Source organism: Eptatretus burgeri, chromosome 10, assembly GCF_056783735.1.
Source record: "Eptatretus burgeri isolate ZD-2024b chromosome 10, Ebu_testis_v1, whole genome shotgun sequence".
Taxonomy (NCBI): domain Eukaryota; kingdom Metazoa; phylum Chordata; class Myxini; order Myxiniformes; family Myxinidae; genus Eptatretus; species Eptatretus burgeri.
The window spans coordinates 58,268,717-58,286,144 of NC_140970.1; the positions used below are offsets into that span (position 1 = coordinate 58,268,717).

The 17,428-nt window shown below is 43.4% G+C and overlaps 1 protein-coding gene and 1 long non-coding RNA gene across 6 annotated transcripts in view; one reads left to right on the forward strand and one right to left on the reverse strand.

Annotated features, from left to right (window-relative positions):
- Positions 1-242: 242 nt before the first annotated feature.
- LOC147018653 (uncharacterized) lies at positions 243-7,099 on the forward strand. 2 transcript variants are annotated; one of them, XR_015062480.1, is made up of 4 exons: positions 243-413; positions 4,118-4,278; positions 5,365-5,481; positions 6,315-7,099. It is a non-coding gene; the product is annotated as an uncharacterized LOC147018653 (long non-coding RNA). The 2 variants fall into 2 exon arrangements; XR_015062479.1 differs by having other exon boundaries at positions 326-480.
- Positions 7,100-7,366: 267 nt separating this feature from the next.
- Positions 7,367-17,428, reverse strand: part of LOC147018654 (inhibitor of growth protein 1-like) — a 113,325-nt gene continuing 103,263 nt past the window's right edge. For all 4 annotated transcript variants that reach the window (XM_085898552.1, XM_085898548.1, XM_085898551.1 and 1 more), the window contains exon 4: positions 7,367-10,010. In XM_085898552.1, the coding sequence (XP_085754678.1) occupies positions 9,649-10,010 (362 nt within the window). In that variant the 3' untranslated portion in view covers positions 7,367-9,648. The remainder of the gene's footprint in view (positions 10,011-17,428) is intronic.

A 17,428-nucleotide genomic window follows, 5' to 3' on the forward strand; every position in this document is an offset into this window, starting at 1 on the left:
CCTACCCGCCCGGCATGCGTGCGCCGCTCCACATTGCCCTCCAGACGCCTACTCGCCCGGCATGCGTGCGCCGCTCCACATTGCCCTCCAGACGCCTACCCGCCCGGCGTGCGTGCGCCGCTCCACATTACCTTCCAGACGCCTACCCGCCCGGCGTGCGTGCGCCGCTCCACATTGCCCTCCAGACGCCTACCCGCCCGGCATGCGTGCGCCGCTCCACATTACCTTCCAGACGCCTACTCGCCCGGCATGCGTGCGCCGCTCCACATTACCTTCCAGACGCCTACTCGCCCGGCATGCGTGCGCCGCTCCACATTGCCCTCCAGACGCCTACCCGCCCGGCGTGCGTGCGCCGCTCCACATTACCTTCCAGACGCCTACCCGCCCGGCATGCGTGCGCCGCTCCACATAATGTGAGTGTTTCGTGCGACTCCAGTCGAAGCGAATAAAACGCCTCGAACTCCTTAACTCGCTCGAACTGTGAGTTTTCATTAACTTGGACGTTGCTGCACGTACTTTTTTTTTCTTTCTTTGGTTCCTCCGTTTTTGTCGGGGTTTAAACGAGTATTTGTTTTTGTTTTAGGCCTATGTTTGGATGTGTATCGCTACAGGCCTTATTATCATGACGATTTTCACCAAGTACGTCGATCCGTAGCCCTTTGTTTGTCTGTCTGTCCGTCACACGATCTTTGGCCACAGTTTTCAAACAATCGTTTTGAGAAATGTTTGTGTTTGTAGGTGACTCGCCAAGGACGGCAACGCTTAATTCTGGTGGATTCCGGATTCGAGAATGTTTTTATTAAATAATTAATTATTTAATGAATCAATTGATTAATTAATGAAAGAAAGTGACAAGCCGGTAGGCGACATGGGTGGTCGCGACATAATTGCATACTAGTCATACAGTTTTTGACGGATCGGGCTGAAATTTTTTGACAAAGAGGTTGATTATAGTGCGCATAAAAGCCTGGAAGCCCATTTTTGATTTTCGAAAAAATAATTTTTTTAGGATTTTTCTAAAATTTCAAAGTCCCGTTGCTAGGCAACGGTGGTGTCCATAGCAACGGTGCTCAAAAGCATAGAACTAGATCCCGGTATGAACCTACCTGTCAAGTTTCATCAAAATCGGTTGACTCCTCTGGCCTCCAGAGCTGTCCATTACATACAAACAAACAAACAAACAAACAAAAAAAATGACGGTGAACAGACACCCTATTTTTGAAGGACTACCATTTGAAAAATAAAACCTAAATCAAAAATCTGCTCGAGTAAAATTTTCGAAATATCTCGAAGTGTTTAATTCCGAAGTCTCGTTTCTCCACATTCAAAACTGTAGGACAAGTATTGAAAATACCGTACGCGGTTTTTCGGCCGCTGCATAGCAAAGGGTGGTTGCTTCGCAACGAAACTCAAACGCGCACACTCCCAGCCCATATGGCACCTGATCGCCAAGTTTCATCGAAATTGGTTTGCTGGTTTGTGCTGTGGAGCCTCACGTTGCAGACACACACACACACACACACACACACACACACACACACACACACACACACACACACACACACACACACACACACACACACACACACACACACACACACACACCCCAACAATAAGGGTACTCCAGCGACCACCCAATTTTTCACCATTTGAGAGAACGGACCAAAGACGATGTATTACATGACATCTCAAAGTTGTGCATGAGTTGGAGGACAAAACCAGGTGGATGAGTGGGTCAGGTGACGAGAACAATCCGACCAACCGGTGGGATGCAAAATGTAAACTGTTCAAGTCTGGTGTAGTGCTGCTGTGCTCCACCGAGTGCCATTCCGTTTCACCAAGTTGTCACTCTGAGTGATTTTTAGATCCTCGTGGAGGATCTCGAAGTCTTACTCACGTTGTTGTTCTTCATCTTCTTCTTGTGGACTTTTTTGTTTCACAGCCTACAGCTTTCATCGAAACTTCCTGAAACTTGGCATATATGTGTAAAAATATCCTGCGCAGACAGTAACCATCTCAGATTTTGAAAATTCCTCCAAGAAAAAAAAGTTATGACGTCAAAATATCTCCGCTAATGGAAGTCGCCTATTCCATTATCTCAAAAACTAGGCAAGCAGTTTGAGTTTTGTTTGCGGGAATCAGGCCGGGCATTAGCACAGATAATTTATCGCAAACCTGATGCATCACAATGACATCATGTTCGTTTTTATGACGTCATCATGAAGAGGACAAGGATCTTAGCTCATTTGAGCCTGTTTGTTTCACAGCCTACAGTTTTCATGGAAACTTCCTGAAACTTGGCATATATATATATATATTTAAAAATACCCTGCGCAGACAGTAACGATCTCCGATTTTGAAAATTCCTCCTAGAAAAAAAGTTATGACGTCAAAATATCTCCGCAAATGGAAATCGCCTAAAAAATTATTTCCGAAACTAGGCAAACTTTTTGAATTCTGTTTGTGGGAATCGAACAGGGCATTAGCAGAGATGAATTACCGCACATATGATGCATCACTATGATGTCATATCAATTTTTATGACGTCATTCCTATGTTTTGACATTTTTTGTTTCACAACCCAGAGTTTTCATCGGATCTTCGTGAAACTTGCCATGTACAGTGGGGAGAACAAGTATTTGATACACAGCCGATTTTGCAGGTTTTCCCACTTACAAAGCACGTAGAGGTCTGGAATTTTTTTTATCATAGGTACACTTCAACTGTGAAAGACGGAATCGAAAACAAAAATCCTGAAAATCACATTGTATGATTTTTTAAATAATTAATTTGCATTTTATTGCATGAAATAAGTATTTGATACATCAGAAAAACAGAACTTAATATTTGGTACAGAAACCTTTGTTTGCAATTACAGAGATCAGATGTTTCCTATAGTTCTTAACCAGGTTTGCACAGACTGCAGCAGGGATTTTGGCCCACTCCTCCAGACAGATCTTCTCCAGATCCTTCAGGTTTCGGGGCTGTCGCTGGGCAACACAGACTTTCAGCTCCCTCCAAAGATTTTCTATTGGGTTCAGGTTTGGAGACTGGCTAGGCCACTCCAGGACCTTGAGATGCTTCTTACGGAGCCACTCCTTAGTTGCCCTGGCTGTGTGTTTCGGGTGGTTGTCATGCTGGAAGACCCAGCCACGCCCCATCTTCAATGCTGTTGTTGGCAAATAAACGTTGTTGGGCCCAGCAAACCTTGCTTGTCTTTGTGGTGATCTGAGTTTTTGACGACGACTTTTTGATTTGCAGCGAATTCGTGATTTTATTTTTAGTTGAATATCTGATAACTATTTTACATTTGCTCACAAGCTGCGGTTAGGCCGAGAAGCAAGCACAACATTCATTTTGTCATCACTGTGCTCATGAAAATGTTTTCACTTCAGTAGTTGTTCCATCAGCTTGGTGTTGGCTTAGTGGTTCGGGTGGTGGCTTGGGATACTCGGGTCCTGAGTTCAAGCCCCGTTGGCCACTGAATTAAAATACACCAGGAGGTTGACTCAGCCTGTCATCCTTCCGAGGTTGGCAAAATGAGTACCAGTGTACTGGTAAGGGGGACATTGCATCAGCGGCATTGCCGTGTCCCAACCAATGATGCAACCAGTAGCCACAGGCTGTACTCGGTAGAGAGGGAGAGAGTTGTTCCTTTATTGTGCACAGGCCTGTAGCTGTGGAAGTACCATTTGATAGAAAATATTCCTTTAATGATTCCCACCTTGTGGTGTTGCAATTTTGGCCCTAGTCTTTCAGGAACTGGCGGGCCAGGCTTGACGTTCGACGACAGCTGGCTGTTCACAATAATTTGTAACTGGTTCAGGGTGCCGGGGATAACTCGCCTTCTTGTCACAATGGACTCCGTGGGATCTTTAACGTGCACCAACTAATGCCGGCAGACAGTATGTACACCCGGCTCAATGTTTGTCCGAGGGACGGTGCACGCTGTGACGTAACAGCTTTGCAATCGGGTCGAGGATTGAACCCAGACGACACGGCTCGATGAATGTGCGCCACCTCGGCACCATCCTGTCAAACTGTCTTGTGTACTCTGATGAATGTGTGTATAATATATACTATAACAACCGTGTGTGTGTGTTGACATTTTTCTCAGAGATGGCTGAACGGATCTTCCTGAAACTCTCAGAGGTTCGTTAGTGAGTGCCAGGGAGTGTTTTAGGCAAAAAAAAATTTCCCGAAAAAACCCTCCCAGAAACATCAAAGGCACATTCACCCTCATCCATTCGACGAATAACATCGCATTCCACTTCTAAGGTAACACTTTTATAATGCCTCTGAGCCAATAATTTACAGCGTGTTTACAAAGTCCCGTTACCCCCATCACAGAACCTGATAAATGAATATAATGAAAACACAAGAGGTATAAATGTAAACTATGCATCTATGAAAAGTTTTTAAAAACAAAGTATTAACATGAACCGATACACACATACATATATCTCGACATGCACAGCTCACCGGATGACGGGATTGGGGCAAAACCTTTGGGACCCCCACTTCTTGATAATGGGAGGAAAAGTACGGGGTCAACTTCCTGGGTCAGATTGCGGTAGTGTGTGTCAGGGTGGTGCTCAGGTGTCGTCCACCAGATGGCGGTCTCCTTGGGTTAACCTGATGCGGTCCCTTCGGGTGGGTGCTTGGAATGTCCTATCCCGAAGAGAGGATGATCACCTGTCTCTGTTATCATCTGAGCTCAAGCGTTTGAACATCGGTATTGTAGCACTCTCTGAGGTTCGTAGACCGGATAATGGTGAGATAATAGTGGGTGGTTACACCTACTCTACTATTGGTCTGTTTGCTTTGATGGTTACCATGCTGTCGCTGTGTCCAATAAGCTGATTTCAATGATCATTCAGGTAACACCGGTCAACGAACATATTATGAGATTAAGGATTCGTCAATTAATCTTTCGACGAGGATGAATTTTTTCTCCAAGTTTCTTCAAAATCCCACTGATCAGATCCAAACATTCTGAGAACCTTCAGTCGCTAATGATGGTGGAATCAGTATCTGAATCTGAGCGTGACATGTACTATTTCTCTATGTAAAGCCATTGTTCGGATCAATATGGTTTCAAGGTGTGACGTCACTGACGAAATTGAAAATCGATGCTGGGGAATTTTTTTTCGACACTGTGATTGGCAAAAAAAATTCATTTTTTTCCCCTTTCAAATTAGACTGTGATTAATGATTCTCACTGTTTTTCAGAAAGAAAAATAATTGCTTGTGTTCCCATTTAAGTTTGTGTTCATTTGAATAACTTTTTATTCTTGTGATGTTAAATTAATCTTTACTTGCTTGCTGATGTAATCATGATACAAAATGATTGTTCTCTTCTAGGGAAAGGTGACGAGAATGGCTGAGCTCATGTCAGTCTCGGTTGAAAGGAATGGAAGGTTGGAAGAGATCAATGATGAGGAAGAGATTGCAGAAGAATTATCTTTTCAACTTGACAAGGTACATTTTGAACAGCAAGTTGTGCAATTCTTGCCGTTGGTTCCACCGCCACGTCTGAGGTTTCTTGGGTCTCCGCTCACTGGGATCATATGTAAACCCCAGCTGGAACATGCAAAGTACACTAAACAAGCCTGCAGGAATAACTGGCTTTTCAGGATGTTTGTCATTGCTGTTGTAACACCACCTTGTCGAAAAGTCATTGCATGCACTTGCTTTGAGCCCTTGGATGATGGATACCATGTTGGTCGGCCAATTCAAATATGGGATAGTAGACCATTTTACTTGTGACTGCCATATGCTGGCAAGCTCCCTATTTTAACAGTAATGTGCTGCATAGGGCCCTCTTTATTATTATGTAATGTATTGTTGGACACCTGGTCCCCTGAGAGAACTCCACAACTCTAGACCCCCCCCCCAATAATTACACAAAGCTTCGTGACTCGGTCTCTGTCCTTCCAGACCTGTCAAATCAAACATGCTCCTTGCCTTTTGTTTTTTCCATTCTCGTTTTCTGCCGCCTACACTCGGACACGCTTTACTCCTATGGTGACTGACAATTGATAGATCGTCATCCTCACAACTTCATCCACTTGACAGGCATGCACCATCACTCTTGAATGCCGAATGCTTTCCTTTTCCCTCACAACTGGTATAATATTTTCGATTTGGCATGTTGCTCTACTTTTGTAGAACTCCAGCCATCCCCCGAACAAGTCTGCATATATTTTAGTGGTGCTAAACTGTGCTCATAAGGTGAAGTCTTCCATGCCGCTGGTGTAAAGTCCAGTTTGAGCGGTCTCCTTAAACTGCTTTGTGATTATCCTCCACGGCAGGCAGCGGAGCATCTCGCCAAGTTGTTGCAAGTGACAGAGGGAGTGGCTGAAGAGGTCTGTGTATTGGAGCAAACCTGCAGCCAGAGCACACGCTTCCTTACCGCGTGGCACACCCTTCTCACAAAAGGACGTCAGACCTTCAGCACCGGCACTCCGGGGGAACAAGGCTAGACTGGAGAAAGAATAAATAAATTAATGGAGTCTCAGCTCTTTTGGCTCAAACCATATTCACCTCGTGTAAATTCTCCTGTTAGTATTCCGTTTGTGACAGTTTAACATTTAGTATATAAGATGAGTGTGGTGTACCATTTATAACTTGAAATAGGCAGTTGAACATGGCAAAAATAAAAGACTGGTCATATAAATGTTAAAAGTTGACCATAAAACCTAAGCAGGTTCCAAGCACTTCATTTCTTTTGTTTTGGTTTTTTTTTTTCAAATCTATTTCATCAGAATGCAGGAATCCTTTCTTGATTATATTGCAGTGCATTGTGGGAGTCATAGATCTGTGGTAGAGTATGTTCTTCAGGCAAAATAGTGTAAAAATTTGTTGTGAATTACCTTTTATTATATAAGCAAAACAGCTCAAATTTTTTTTATTTTTAAAGCTGATCCTGAATTGCAGTCATCTATTTTACATATACAAAATCATTTTGGCATCTCCCTCCTTCCTGGATATCACCTTTTTTTTCCCCCTTGAATACCCAATAACAACAAAAAAACAACAACCTCCCATCATCACCTTCCCATACACATGTATAATGTAATAAATACGTGGTTCCTTACCTGTCATTTGTCAGGCGTATTCATGGCGACCGGTTAGCTGGTTTAATATTTGTGATGTGGGTTTGATAATTTACTACTCTCACAAAAGGAACCGAGGCATGATGAGTTTTAAACCTGCAATCCTTTTTGATCAAAATATATCGACAACACAAGTAAGCCACTGCAGGTAGTCCGAGCGAATCGCCGAGGAAAAGATCGAATCGACACAATGCATGTGGTATCACACTGTGCATTTTTATGCAAATGAAGAAGAAATGAAAAGCAAATGCATTTATACACTTTAATACTATTTAAAGACTTCCATAAACTTTGAATTTACAAAGTTGAAATAGTCAACATCACACTTCCATAATTTTCAAAAAGCTAATATTCCAAAACTGTTAGAAAAGATATATGATACAGCCTTTAAAAAAACATTTAAATACTTGGATATAAAATGCTATAAACTATAACACAAAAGGTGATACCAAAGCAACAAAGGGGTTGCACATATGTACAGCAACACGCATGAAGGCAAAAATAATAAACGGTTTCATGATACAAAAATGTACAAGAACCAAGCTTGGCAGACAACTGTTGCAATTTCACATGTACACGGTTTTGACGAGAGCTGGTTTAGTTTTTATAATGGATTTAGTGGGATCACCACCATTAGAATGTGTATAACCAGTCAAACAAAAGCAGGACAAGATTTTAACATCGAGCATGAGTGAAATCTTCGTTTTTCCTGCATTTAGGGAAATTCATTTTCATTTTTTTTTTTCTCGATGTTCCACTCAAACCTACAGTATACGGATGTATCCACTCATTCATCTCAAACAAGTGGGGTTGGTTTTTATATTGGTTTTTCAAATTGCAATGCTTTCACTGCATCTTTAAATAATTTTCAACCGATGAAGTTCCTTCGTTGCAGATCGATAGATTGATGATGAAGAAGAAGAAACAGAAAAGCTTTGGAATTGACTTAATCAAATTGAGGAATAGGCAGAAAAGACCTTTTGTTCGAGTACAGTGGTTAAAAGTAGTGTTTTTGACATTCTGAAAACAGTAGAATGAGAACTAGGTAGAGGCCATCATCATGTGACGACATACACGGGGAAGGAGAGGAAATTGGAAAAAGAAAGGGATAGAGATGAAGTGGTGGGTTGTCAAAAAAAAACAAAAAAAAAAACACCCTTTTACATACGTAATGAGAAGTATGACTGCTGTAGATCCCAGGGATAGAAACTGTTCCGCTCCGAGAAAAATTGTTCGTGAAAAATGAGCGGGTCATTATAAAGTGTCAGAGAAACTCAAACAAGCTTTAAACCGATAGATTTGAACGCTTCCGACACATCACGACGAGTAAAGCATCTTTGTGAAGGACCGAGGACGATGCTCCATCTGCGACGCTGTCAGTTCTTCATCAATTCATCTGCCGATCAATCCGGGCCAAAACGAGGAACATTCCAAGCCGTACAAGTGCGTCAAGACATTTATCTGCAAAGCTTTTGAGCTTTGGAACGATGCGTACGATTCTCACTTTTTGTTGTTTCTTCCTCTCCAAGTGCCGAAGTTTCTTTGGCACTCATCAAGAACCAGGCCAATTTACGATCAGCGTGTGAAGATGCAAGGTCTTGACACCTCATATGCAGCGAGTTGTGGTATTTCGCAAATAATGTGCATGAAACACCGCCTTCAATCGGATCGTACCAATGCTGTCGTTTGACCAGGTACCCAATCGTATCAAGTGCAACCACACAGAGCAGGTCAACTGGCTGAAGTAAACAGACCGCGAGTGAACAGCACCACAACTCTAGGATGACGAAAGTCGCCACTTTCGGTGACTGAGCGTCATGAGACCTACCTCCACCCCCCCCCCAAATAAAACAAGATTCCTAGTAGGCACTTCAAAACGGAAAGACCATCTCAACTACAAAACGGGGTTATCACCAGTAATGCCAGTCAATAGGTCATTCCATATCGATTTGACAAACATCTTTGCAATTTGTTTTTTGTTTTTTTTAACTTCCACTGACCTCTTCCGATTCTCTTGATATTTGGTGTGCAAAATCCACTGAGAAATGAAGGCATGCTCATTTTCAGGTTCTAACAGCAGAACGGTTCCTACGATATGACATTGCTCCACACAATCTGATTTCGAACCACATTGCCTTGGAACCTGAAAAGTAGCATGGCTGACTTTCTTGGCAGATATGACATCTTTTCAAAATGGCAAGAGAATTTGAAGAGGTAACTGAATATCACTCAAATTAATATGTAATTACCACCATGACTTTCCAGAAGTATCCACATTGTAAGAGTGCCAAAAGCCTACTCTGGAGCCACACTTTGTCCAAACTTTCATCGTCCAATCCAAGCTCAAACAGTCGCCGACAGCTCAAACACAAGTGGGTTACCTCTTCCATCTTGCCAGACACCCGATCATTGGTGAGCCCTAATTATCGTCAAACTAACAGTGTCAAAAGCAAAATGGTATGGATCAGTTGCTTGGGAGGTTGCTTGCTGTGCCAAGTCCAAATCTCCATCCCATCATTTAATTTTCCAACTACCTGGCACACCCCCTCTCTTTCCGAGCCCTCTCCAGGAGTGCGCGGTCCATCGTGCGCTCGTTGTGCCCCCGACAATGTGGACAGTACCACTTTCCTTTTGGCTTATGGCTAAGGCCCACACAACCAAAGTGGAACCACTCGATGGCACAGGCAACATTGTCACAGCCGATCATGTCACCGTAGGATACTTGATTGCATAGACAGTATGTGGGTTCATCTGGATCGACCATCGATAGATCCAAGCCTGGGGGTGGAGAAGCACCCGCTGGCATGGCCATTGCCAAGTCACCGCTGCCTTTGCCTCCAGCTCTGCCAGCCCGCTTTTTCTTCTTCTTCCCTGATGTTGTGCCGCTTGACACTGCAACGGAGCCAGTGGTTAAGAGAGGAAAACAGAGCACATGAACCAAAGCACACATTGCATATAGTAGAATCTGGATAATAAGCACAAGCGCTTATTTTTAGATTTAGTGGAACACACATGCGCTTATTTTCCACATGTACTTATACGTGTTCAAAATGCCATGACATGCGCTTATAATGGTAAATGTTCTTCAGATTGGCTGCATGGATGTCAGCTTTTACATCATTGCTTGATAAAGAACTCTTGAATTCAATTCGTGCATTTAGTAGGTATGGACAATTATAATTGCAAACATTGACAAAACTACAGTTAAATCCATAAGTTCCTTGCATTTTAATTACTTCCTCATTCTTCACCATTCACATCAAAATCCTCGTGTTCAATCTGAATTTCTTACACGTCTGGTACTGGTTCTTACAAGAGTTGTAAAACGTGATAATCTCAATCTTCTTTGCACGGGTGTGTGATCGACGCTTCACTGGTTGTCCATTTTGATCGTGATGAAAAACGTTGTTTTACGACCCTTTATAAAAAACAAAAAACGTTGTTTTGAAAGTACAACTTGTAAGTACCATTACCAGACTTGTAACAAATTCGGATATAAAAGTTTATGTGCCAATAAAATATGAAACACTGTTTCATGTGTTTGAGTAGATAATATTTTCATTTTCAAAGCCATACAATGACGTTTTTATTCACGCTTATTTTTAATGGAGACATAAAATAGGGAACCAGGATGCGCTTATATTTCATATGCGCTTATATGTACGTATACGTTTTTTATCCAGATTCTACTGTAAAATGCTGACTCATTTTTATGCAGTTATGCACCTTGCGTAGTTATTTTTCCATGCAAAGATAGTTAAAAAAAACACTCAAAAAGACAATGTTATAATAAAGGACAGAGAACAAATCACAATATGTATGCATTCACCTGCTCGGATATAAACAGACACTTCACATCTAATCTACATATATTTTATTGATACAAGGACTTTCAAAATGGGATGTCAAAGAAATGACACAGAGCAATCCCCTACACATCTTATTACAAATAAAGTTTTATAGATGATGCATCAACTTGTGTAAAATTACTTTGAAATGGTGAAAAAAACAATTGCTCTTATTTTGTTGAAACATTTCACAATTTAAAACACCTGCACTGGACAATATGCATTTAAACATGATTGTGGGAAGCATTTTATATTATTTGTATGGGGAAAAAATTATTTGGGGGGTATATATGGAGGGAGGGTAATAAGCTCATTCAACTTTTTAGTATTCCAAATTGGAATTCCAAACTCCAAAATCCAAACAAAAAAGAATGACGGATGTCATATCTGAAGTCCAGAAGTGCACACGACAGAACATGTAACATTTCAAACAGCAATAACGGCACAACCCATGCTAATATATTTCGTGTTTGTGGTGAAATGTGATGAATGTGGAAAAAAAAGGAAGAAGAAAAAAAGAAAAGCATTTCATTGCTCCGATCACTCAGACAAATCTTTATGTGCACATACCTTGGTTCAATTCCCGACCCGATAATAAACTCAGATTTGATACTTCACAGGCATAGCATCACATCACAAAGTGTGCCGTCCATCAGTTGGACGTTAAGCCGGACGTGCCATCCGCCGGCATTAGTTGGTGGACGTTAAAGATCGGTGTCTTTCGCGAAGAGTGAGCGAATTATCGCTGGCACACTGAATTACAAATTTAAAATAATTCCCACCAAAATCTCCTTCAGCTAAACGTCGGGCCTGACCAGCTGGTTCATCACAGACTTTGGCCAAAAGTTTTCTGATCTAACTACACATGAAGTTGGGAATAATTGGAGCCAATAAAGTAGTCGTACGGAGACTCAGACAAAACCTCAAGTTGGAGGATAAAGGCATTAAATAAATAAAGAAATAAAAGTTGATAATCCATAAAATTGTTCGAAAGTTACACACATAAGGAAATTAGACACAGGTGGAGGCCATTCAGACCATCATTCCTGCGCCACATCAACACAATACTCATTTATCAACACTTGATCAAAATAAGAAAGATGCAAAAATAAAGTGTTTTTTGTTGTTGGTTTTGGAGTTGTTGTTTTTTTGTATTTCTAAAATTAATCTATTTTTCTTTCCAGGGGAGGGGGCATCAGCATAGGTGGTCTCTTTGGTAAAAAAAAACAAAACAACACAACATCAATCACACAACACACCTTGACGAGACCCCCACCAATAACACAACCTACACATGCACACAATCACCCTTCGATGCTCAAGCTACCTAAAAGTCCTGCCAACATCCCTCTACCCCTCTATCTCCTATACTTCAGGTCCTTATCTAATTCCAATTTAAACTTATTGACTGTTTCTGCTGCCACTACGTTTCCAGGGAGACCATTCCATGCATTCACGACTCTCTGAGTAAAAGACCTGTCCTTACTTTCCTCTTCTTTACTCTCAGGTTATGGCCCATGATCCTCTTACTGTCTACTCTGCTGAATAATTATATTGCACTTATTTTGTTCATACCCTTCATCATCTTAAACATCTCTATCATATCTCCTCGTAAACGCCTCCTTCCTAGTATATAAAGCCCTGTCTCCTTTGGCCGCTCCTCATAGCCGAGTCTAGCTCGGCCAGGAATCAATCGAGTCGCCCTGCGCTGAACCCTCTCTATGGCATCTATGTCCTTCCTGAGTTGTGGTGACCAAAACTGCACACAATATTCTCGATGTGCCCTTACTAAATTCCGATACAATGTTAACACCACCTCTTTTGATTTATAAATGATCCCCCTCCGAATACAACCTAAAACCCTATTTGCTTTACGTTTAACTGCCTGGCACTGTGCTGCCTGCTTACCTCCCATGTCTATTACCACCCCCAGATCTTTCTTCTATGTATACATGCTCCAAAATTGCATACTGTAATCTCTATTTTCATTGTTCTTTCCCATCCCCAACACCTTACACTTGCTCAGGTTAAATTCCATCTGCCAATATTTTGCCCAATCTATGTAAGTATCAATACTTTCCTGAATCTGATCACCACCCCTCTGCTATCAACTTTCCCTCCAGACTTTGCGTCATCTGCAAATTTGAAAGCTTACTCTTCACCCCATTATCCAAATCGTTGATGTAAATTATGAATAGTAATGGTCTGAGTACTGATCCCTGAAGTACCCCGCAACTTGCTTCCTCCCAGCAAGACATCCTCCCACTCACAGCCACTCTGCTTCCTATCACTGAGCCAGTTTGCAAACCAATTAGCTACCTGACCAGCCAGTCCACAAGCCCTCAACCTTGGCTACCAACCTCCGATGTGAGACCTCATCAAATGCCTTCTTAAAGTCGAGATATACTTTGTCCACTGCGGTTCCGTCATCCACCCAATCAGACACTGTATCATAGAACTCTAAAAGACAAGACCTACATTTGCTGACTACCTTTAAATAGTTTGTATTTATTTAAATGGTTTCTCATCTGGTCCCGAATTAATGTCTCCAACACCTTCCCCACAACTGAAGTCAAATGAACAGGTCTAGAGTTTCCCAATTCTTCTCTGGATCCTTTCTCAAATAATGGTGTTACATTTGCTACTCTCCATTCCTCCAGTTATTAGACACAGGTGGATGCCATTCAGCCTCCAGGTGGAGGCCAACCTGTCCTGACTCCAGTAAGTTATTGAAAATATCTGTTACCATCTCCCTTACCTGCTCAATCACCTCCGTCAAAACTCGAAGGTGCATATTATCTGGCGCCTGAGCCTTATTACCTCCGCCACCAATGGTGGAAGGAGGTTATGTTTTCACCCCTTCTGTCTGTTTGTGTGCAGGATACCTCAAAAAGTTATGGACTGATTCGGATGAAATTTTGTGGACAGGTTGGGTGTGGGACAAAGACGAACTGATTAGATTTTGGAGAAGATCCAGACCCGGGTCCGGATCCAATACTATAATTTTTAAAGTGATTCTTCACCATTGAGAGATTGGGCCAAAAACTATATGGAGCATGATATCTCAAGAAGTTGAGGTCGGATTCAGATAAAACTCGATGGACACGTTGGGTGTCCGACAAGGATGAATTTTTTCGATTTTGGTGAAAATCTGGATCCGGATACGAGAGTTATTTGATTTTTAAAGTGATTCTTCACCATTGAGAGATAGGGCCAAAAACAACATATAGCATGATATTTCAAAAATGTATTGGGCCCGATATGTTCTTGTGGATCATGCATTGCGTGGCGGAGGTACGGACTCGATCGAGGGCCCTTCCTTTTACTTAGATTTCTGAGCTGTTCCTTTACTTCTGTCACTCCAACCTGGATCTTCTGTAAAAGCCCTTCCTCACCACCTTGATAGATACTCTCAGCTATTGGCAATTCTCCTGACTGTTCTTGTGTAAAAGTTGAAGCAAAATACCCGTTTAATAAGTCTGCCATCTCACTTTCATCACTAACCACTCTCCCGGTGCTATTCCTCAATGGGCCCACACTGGTCCTAACCTCTTCTTTTCCCCTAATATACTTTAAGAATACCTTGCTATTATGTTTAATATTGTTGCGGTTCTGGGAACCGCATCCCTCCAATGTGATGGCAGCCAACATACAGTGGTCCCCAGTCAGTTATTTCATTAATGTACGTTCAGATAGTCCCTTTGTTCTTGTCTAATGGGGTAAAAGGGACAAGTGCATTGTGTGAATCTCATAGTTAGGTCTGATTACATCTCTGAACTCATTCCTATTCTTTTTTCTCTATTCCTGAGGGGAATCCAAGCAAGAGGTCCTCACGTAAGCCAGCAGGCGCTACGCTTGGACACCCATCTGTAAAAAACACAGCCGCACACCTGTACTGTGGAACATGGGTCCTCGCGAAAGCCAGCAGACATTATGTTCGGACACCTATTTGTAAAAACCACGGCCACACCCTTCCCGTAAGAATGCGTCCTCGCAGAAGAAATTGGAATAAAACACCAACCGCTCACGTTGCACGGAGCTGTTAGCGACGGCCCACAACGACGGCCCCCACCCACTGTTCAGGCGATAGGAAGGATGACGCCACGCTGAGGAAGTAGACAGAGTGGCACACCAAGTGCTAACAAATTACAGTGGGCACTATTTTCAACCCATTTCTGAAATTAATAAATATATCTGTCCTCTTTTCAATCCAAATCTCCATCCAAAAATTATATCCAAACTTTTCCCTCAATTCCCTGACACAGATCAGGGCTGGCATCATACACACGACACCGCCTTTGATAAATGGCCATGTGCTTAATGACGGCGGACCCACTTGCAGTCCTGGGGTAATTTATTATCGCACACGGAGCAGGGCACGAGTGACACACATCGTGTTCAGGTCTGCGCATTTGTTACCATGGCATCTTACCGTCGGTCTTCGCTGACCACCTCGGCCACGGGTGTCTCGCATGGATGGCGAACGTCCTCTCGCCTCTCCGCCCGGTGAGGCTGCAGCCAGGCAGAGGCGTGCTGTACAGCTCAGGCCACATGGCTTACAGACAGGCAGCGCATTGACCGGCGCTGACCACCGGTCGCCGTGGATGGCCCGGGAGTTCGGTGCAGGACGATTTGTGTCACGGTGCTCGGAGCGAGACGATTCCGCAGCTTGGAATCATCTAGCCGGAAGTACAGTGAGGCCACTTTCGATCATGGCGGCCAGCCCGTGTGCTGGCCAGGGCCCAACCAGAGCACCCGATTCGGGTGACGACATCGCTTCTGGGTCGTCACCCCTGCCCGCACCATTCGGGTCTATAAAAGGACAGGTCGCGGGGCTGTTCGTCATCGTCTTCCCAGTGTCGTTCCTGCTCGCCGCTCCTGTCTGCTCCTTCCTGTCGGCTCATCCTGCTCGTCTTGGGCTAGTGGTCGTCTTTCCTGCGCTGCGTTCCCATCTGCTGGTGAATTTCAGTTCCAGTTCCAGATCCAGTTCCAGTTCGAGTGCCAGTTCCTGTCGTCATTCCTGCCCATCGTTACTGTCTTCGTTCCTGTCTGGCTTGGGATCGACAGTCCACCCATTCGCCTGCTGGCTCTGCCCTTCTTTACCAATTCGCCTGCTGACTCCGCCTTCTTTTCCGCCTCGTCGCCTTTCTACGCCCACTCGCTTCTGACTCCGCCCAAAGTCCGTCCTTCACGCCTGTCGGTTGCGCTTCATTCTCTGGATAGGCGCTTCGCTGCTCGAAGTGCCACGAAGCGGGAGACGACGCACCAGCTGTCAGGGAGGTATCGCCCAGCGGAGCATCTTCCCAAAACATATTGGTGGCACGGTCGGGCAATCATGCAAGGTATTTAGAGATGGTTAGCCTCGTCTCCTCTTTTTCTCTTCATTAACTCCTCTTCATCAGGTTGTGTGTGTGTGTGTGTGTGTCTGTGTGTGTGTGTGTGTGTGTGTGTCCTAGCACCTGTCCTCCCTTAAGTTAAGATTGTACAATAATTATATCGGGATAACTCTGCTCTGTGTCTGCTTTTGTAAGTTGCTTGTATTATTTTTCCGCACCACACTTTTCTTCTGATTCCTGCTTACAGACAACAATAAAAGCTATATTCACTGTGCCACATATCTTTCCTTGCCTGCTTGTTAATAAATTATTTGTAGAAATGTTTCCAGCTCGTTTTTGTCTTTTCTTTCATTGATCCAGCATGGTCCGAATCTGAACCGAGCTGGGACTTTATGCCCAACGATCCGTTCCTTTTCGCCGGTATGTCCTTGGTAGTGTTGCTCGGCTGCATCTGATCCAGTTTGGACAAGGCTTACCGAGGGCATTGTCCCCCGGTAATTAGGTCACGTGATTAATTTGGTAACCCGGTTAACCCATAGATGGAGGACCCGAGGTCACGTGGTTGAGTTATTGGCATTCACGGTCGGTTCGCGACCCGCTGCGTGTGTGACGGCCTGCAATTCCGGGGAGTCTGGTGGGAAACCGAGGAAGCTTCCCCCCCATGGTGGTCTTCTCACCCGACCCCTGGCCCGCAACAATATTCTTAGCCATGTCCTTTGTCATGCTCTCTTTTGGCTTGCTGAGTTATTTTCTTAACTAGCCTCTGTTTACTCCGATAGTGATATAAATCTAATTCCAATCCTGTTATTTTATACTTAATAAAAGCCTTCTGCTTCTCCTTAGGCCGAAGTCACATTTGCTCTACGGCGAGGATACGGCGGCTATACGCCCTCTGAATTGACAAAAACATGCGGCAGCCGCAGAGTTTCTGCGGTGGCCTCAGGGTGGCCCTACGCCGTTTGGCTATCTTTTACAAGCCGTAGGGGTTGCCGTGGAATTATAACGCGGAGTTATAACTTTTTTTTATTTCTAGGTTCACTGGAGTAATTCGACAAGCCAAAAAAAAAAAACTGCTAAAAAAAAAAATAAATAAAAATGAACCCACTCGTTACCGTCCGTCTGGCCG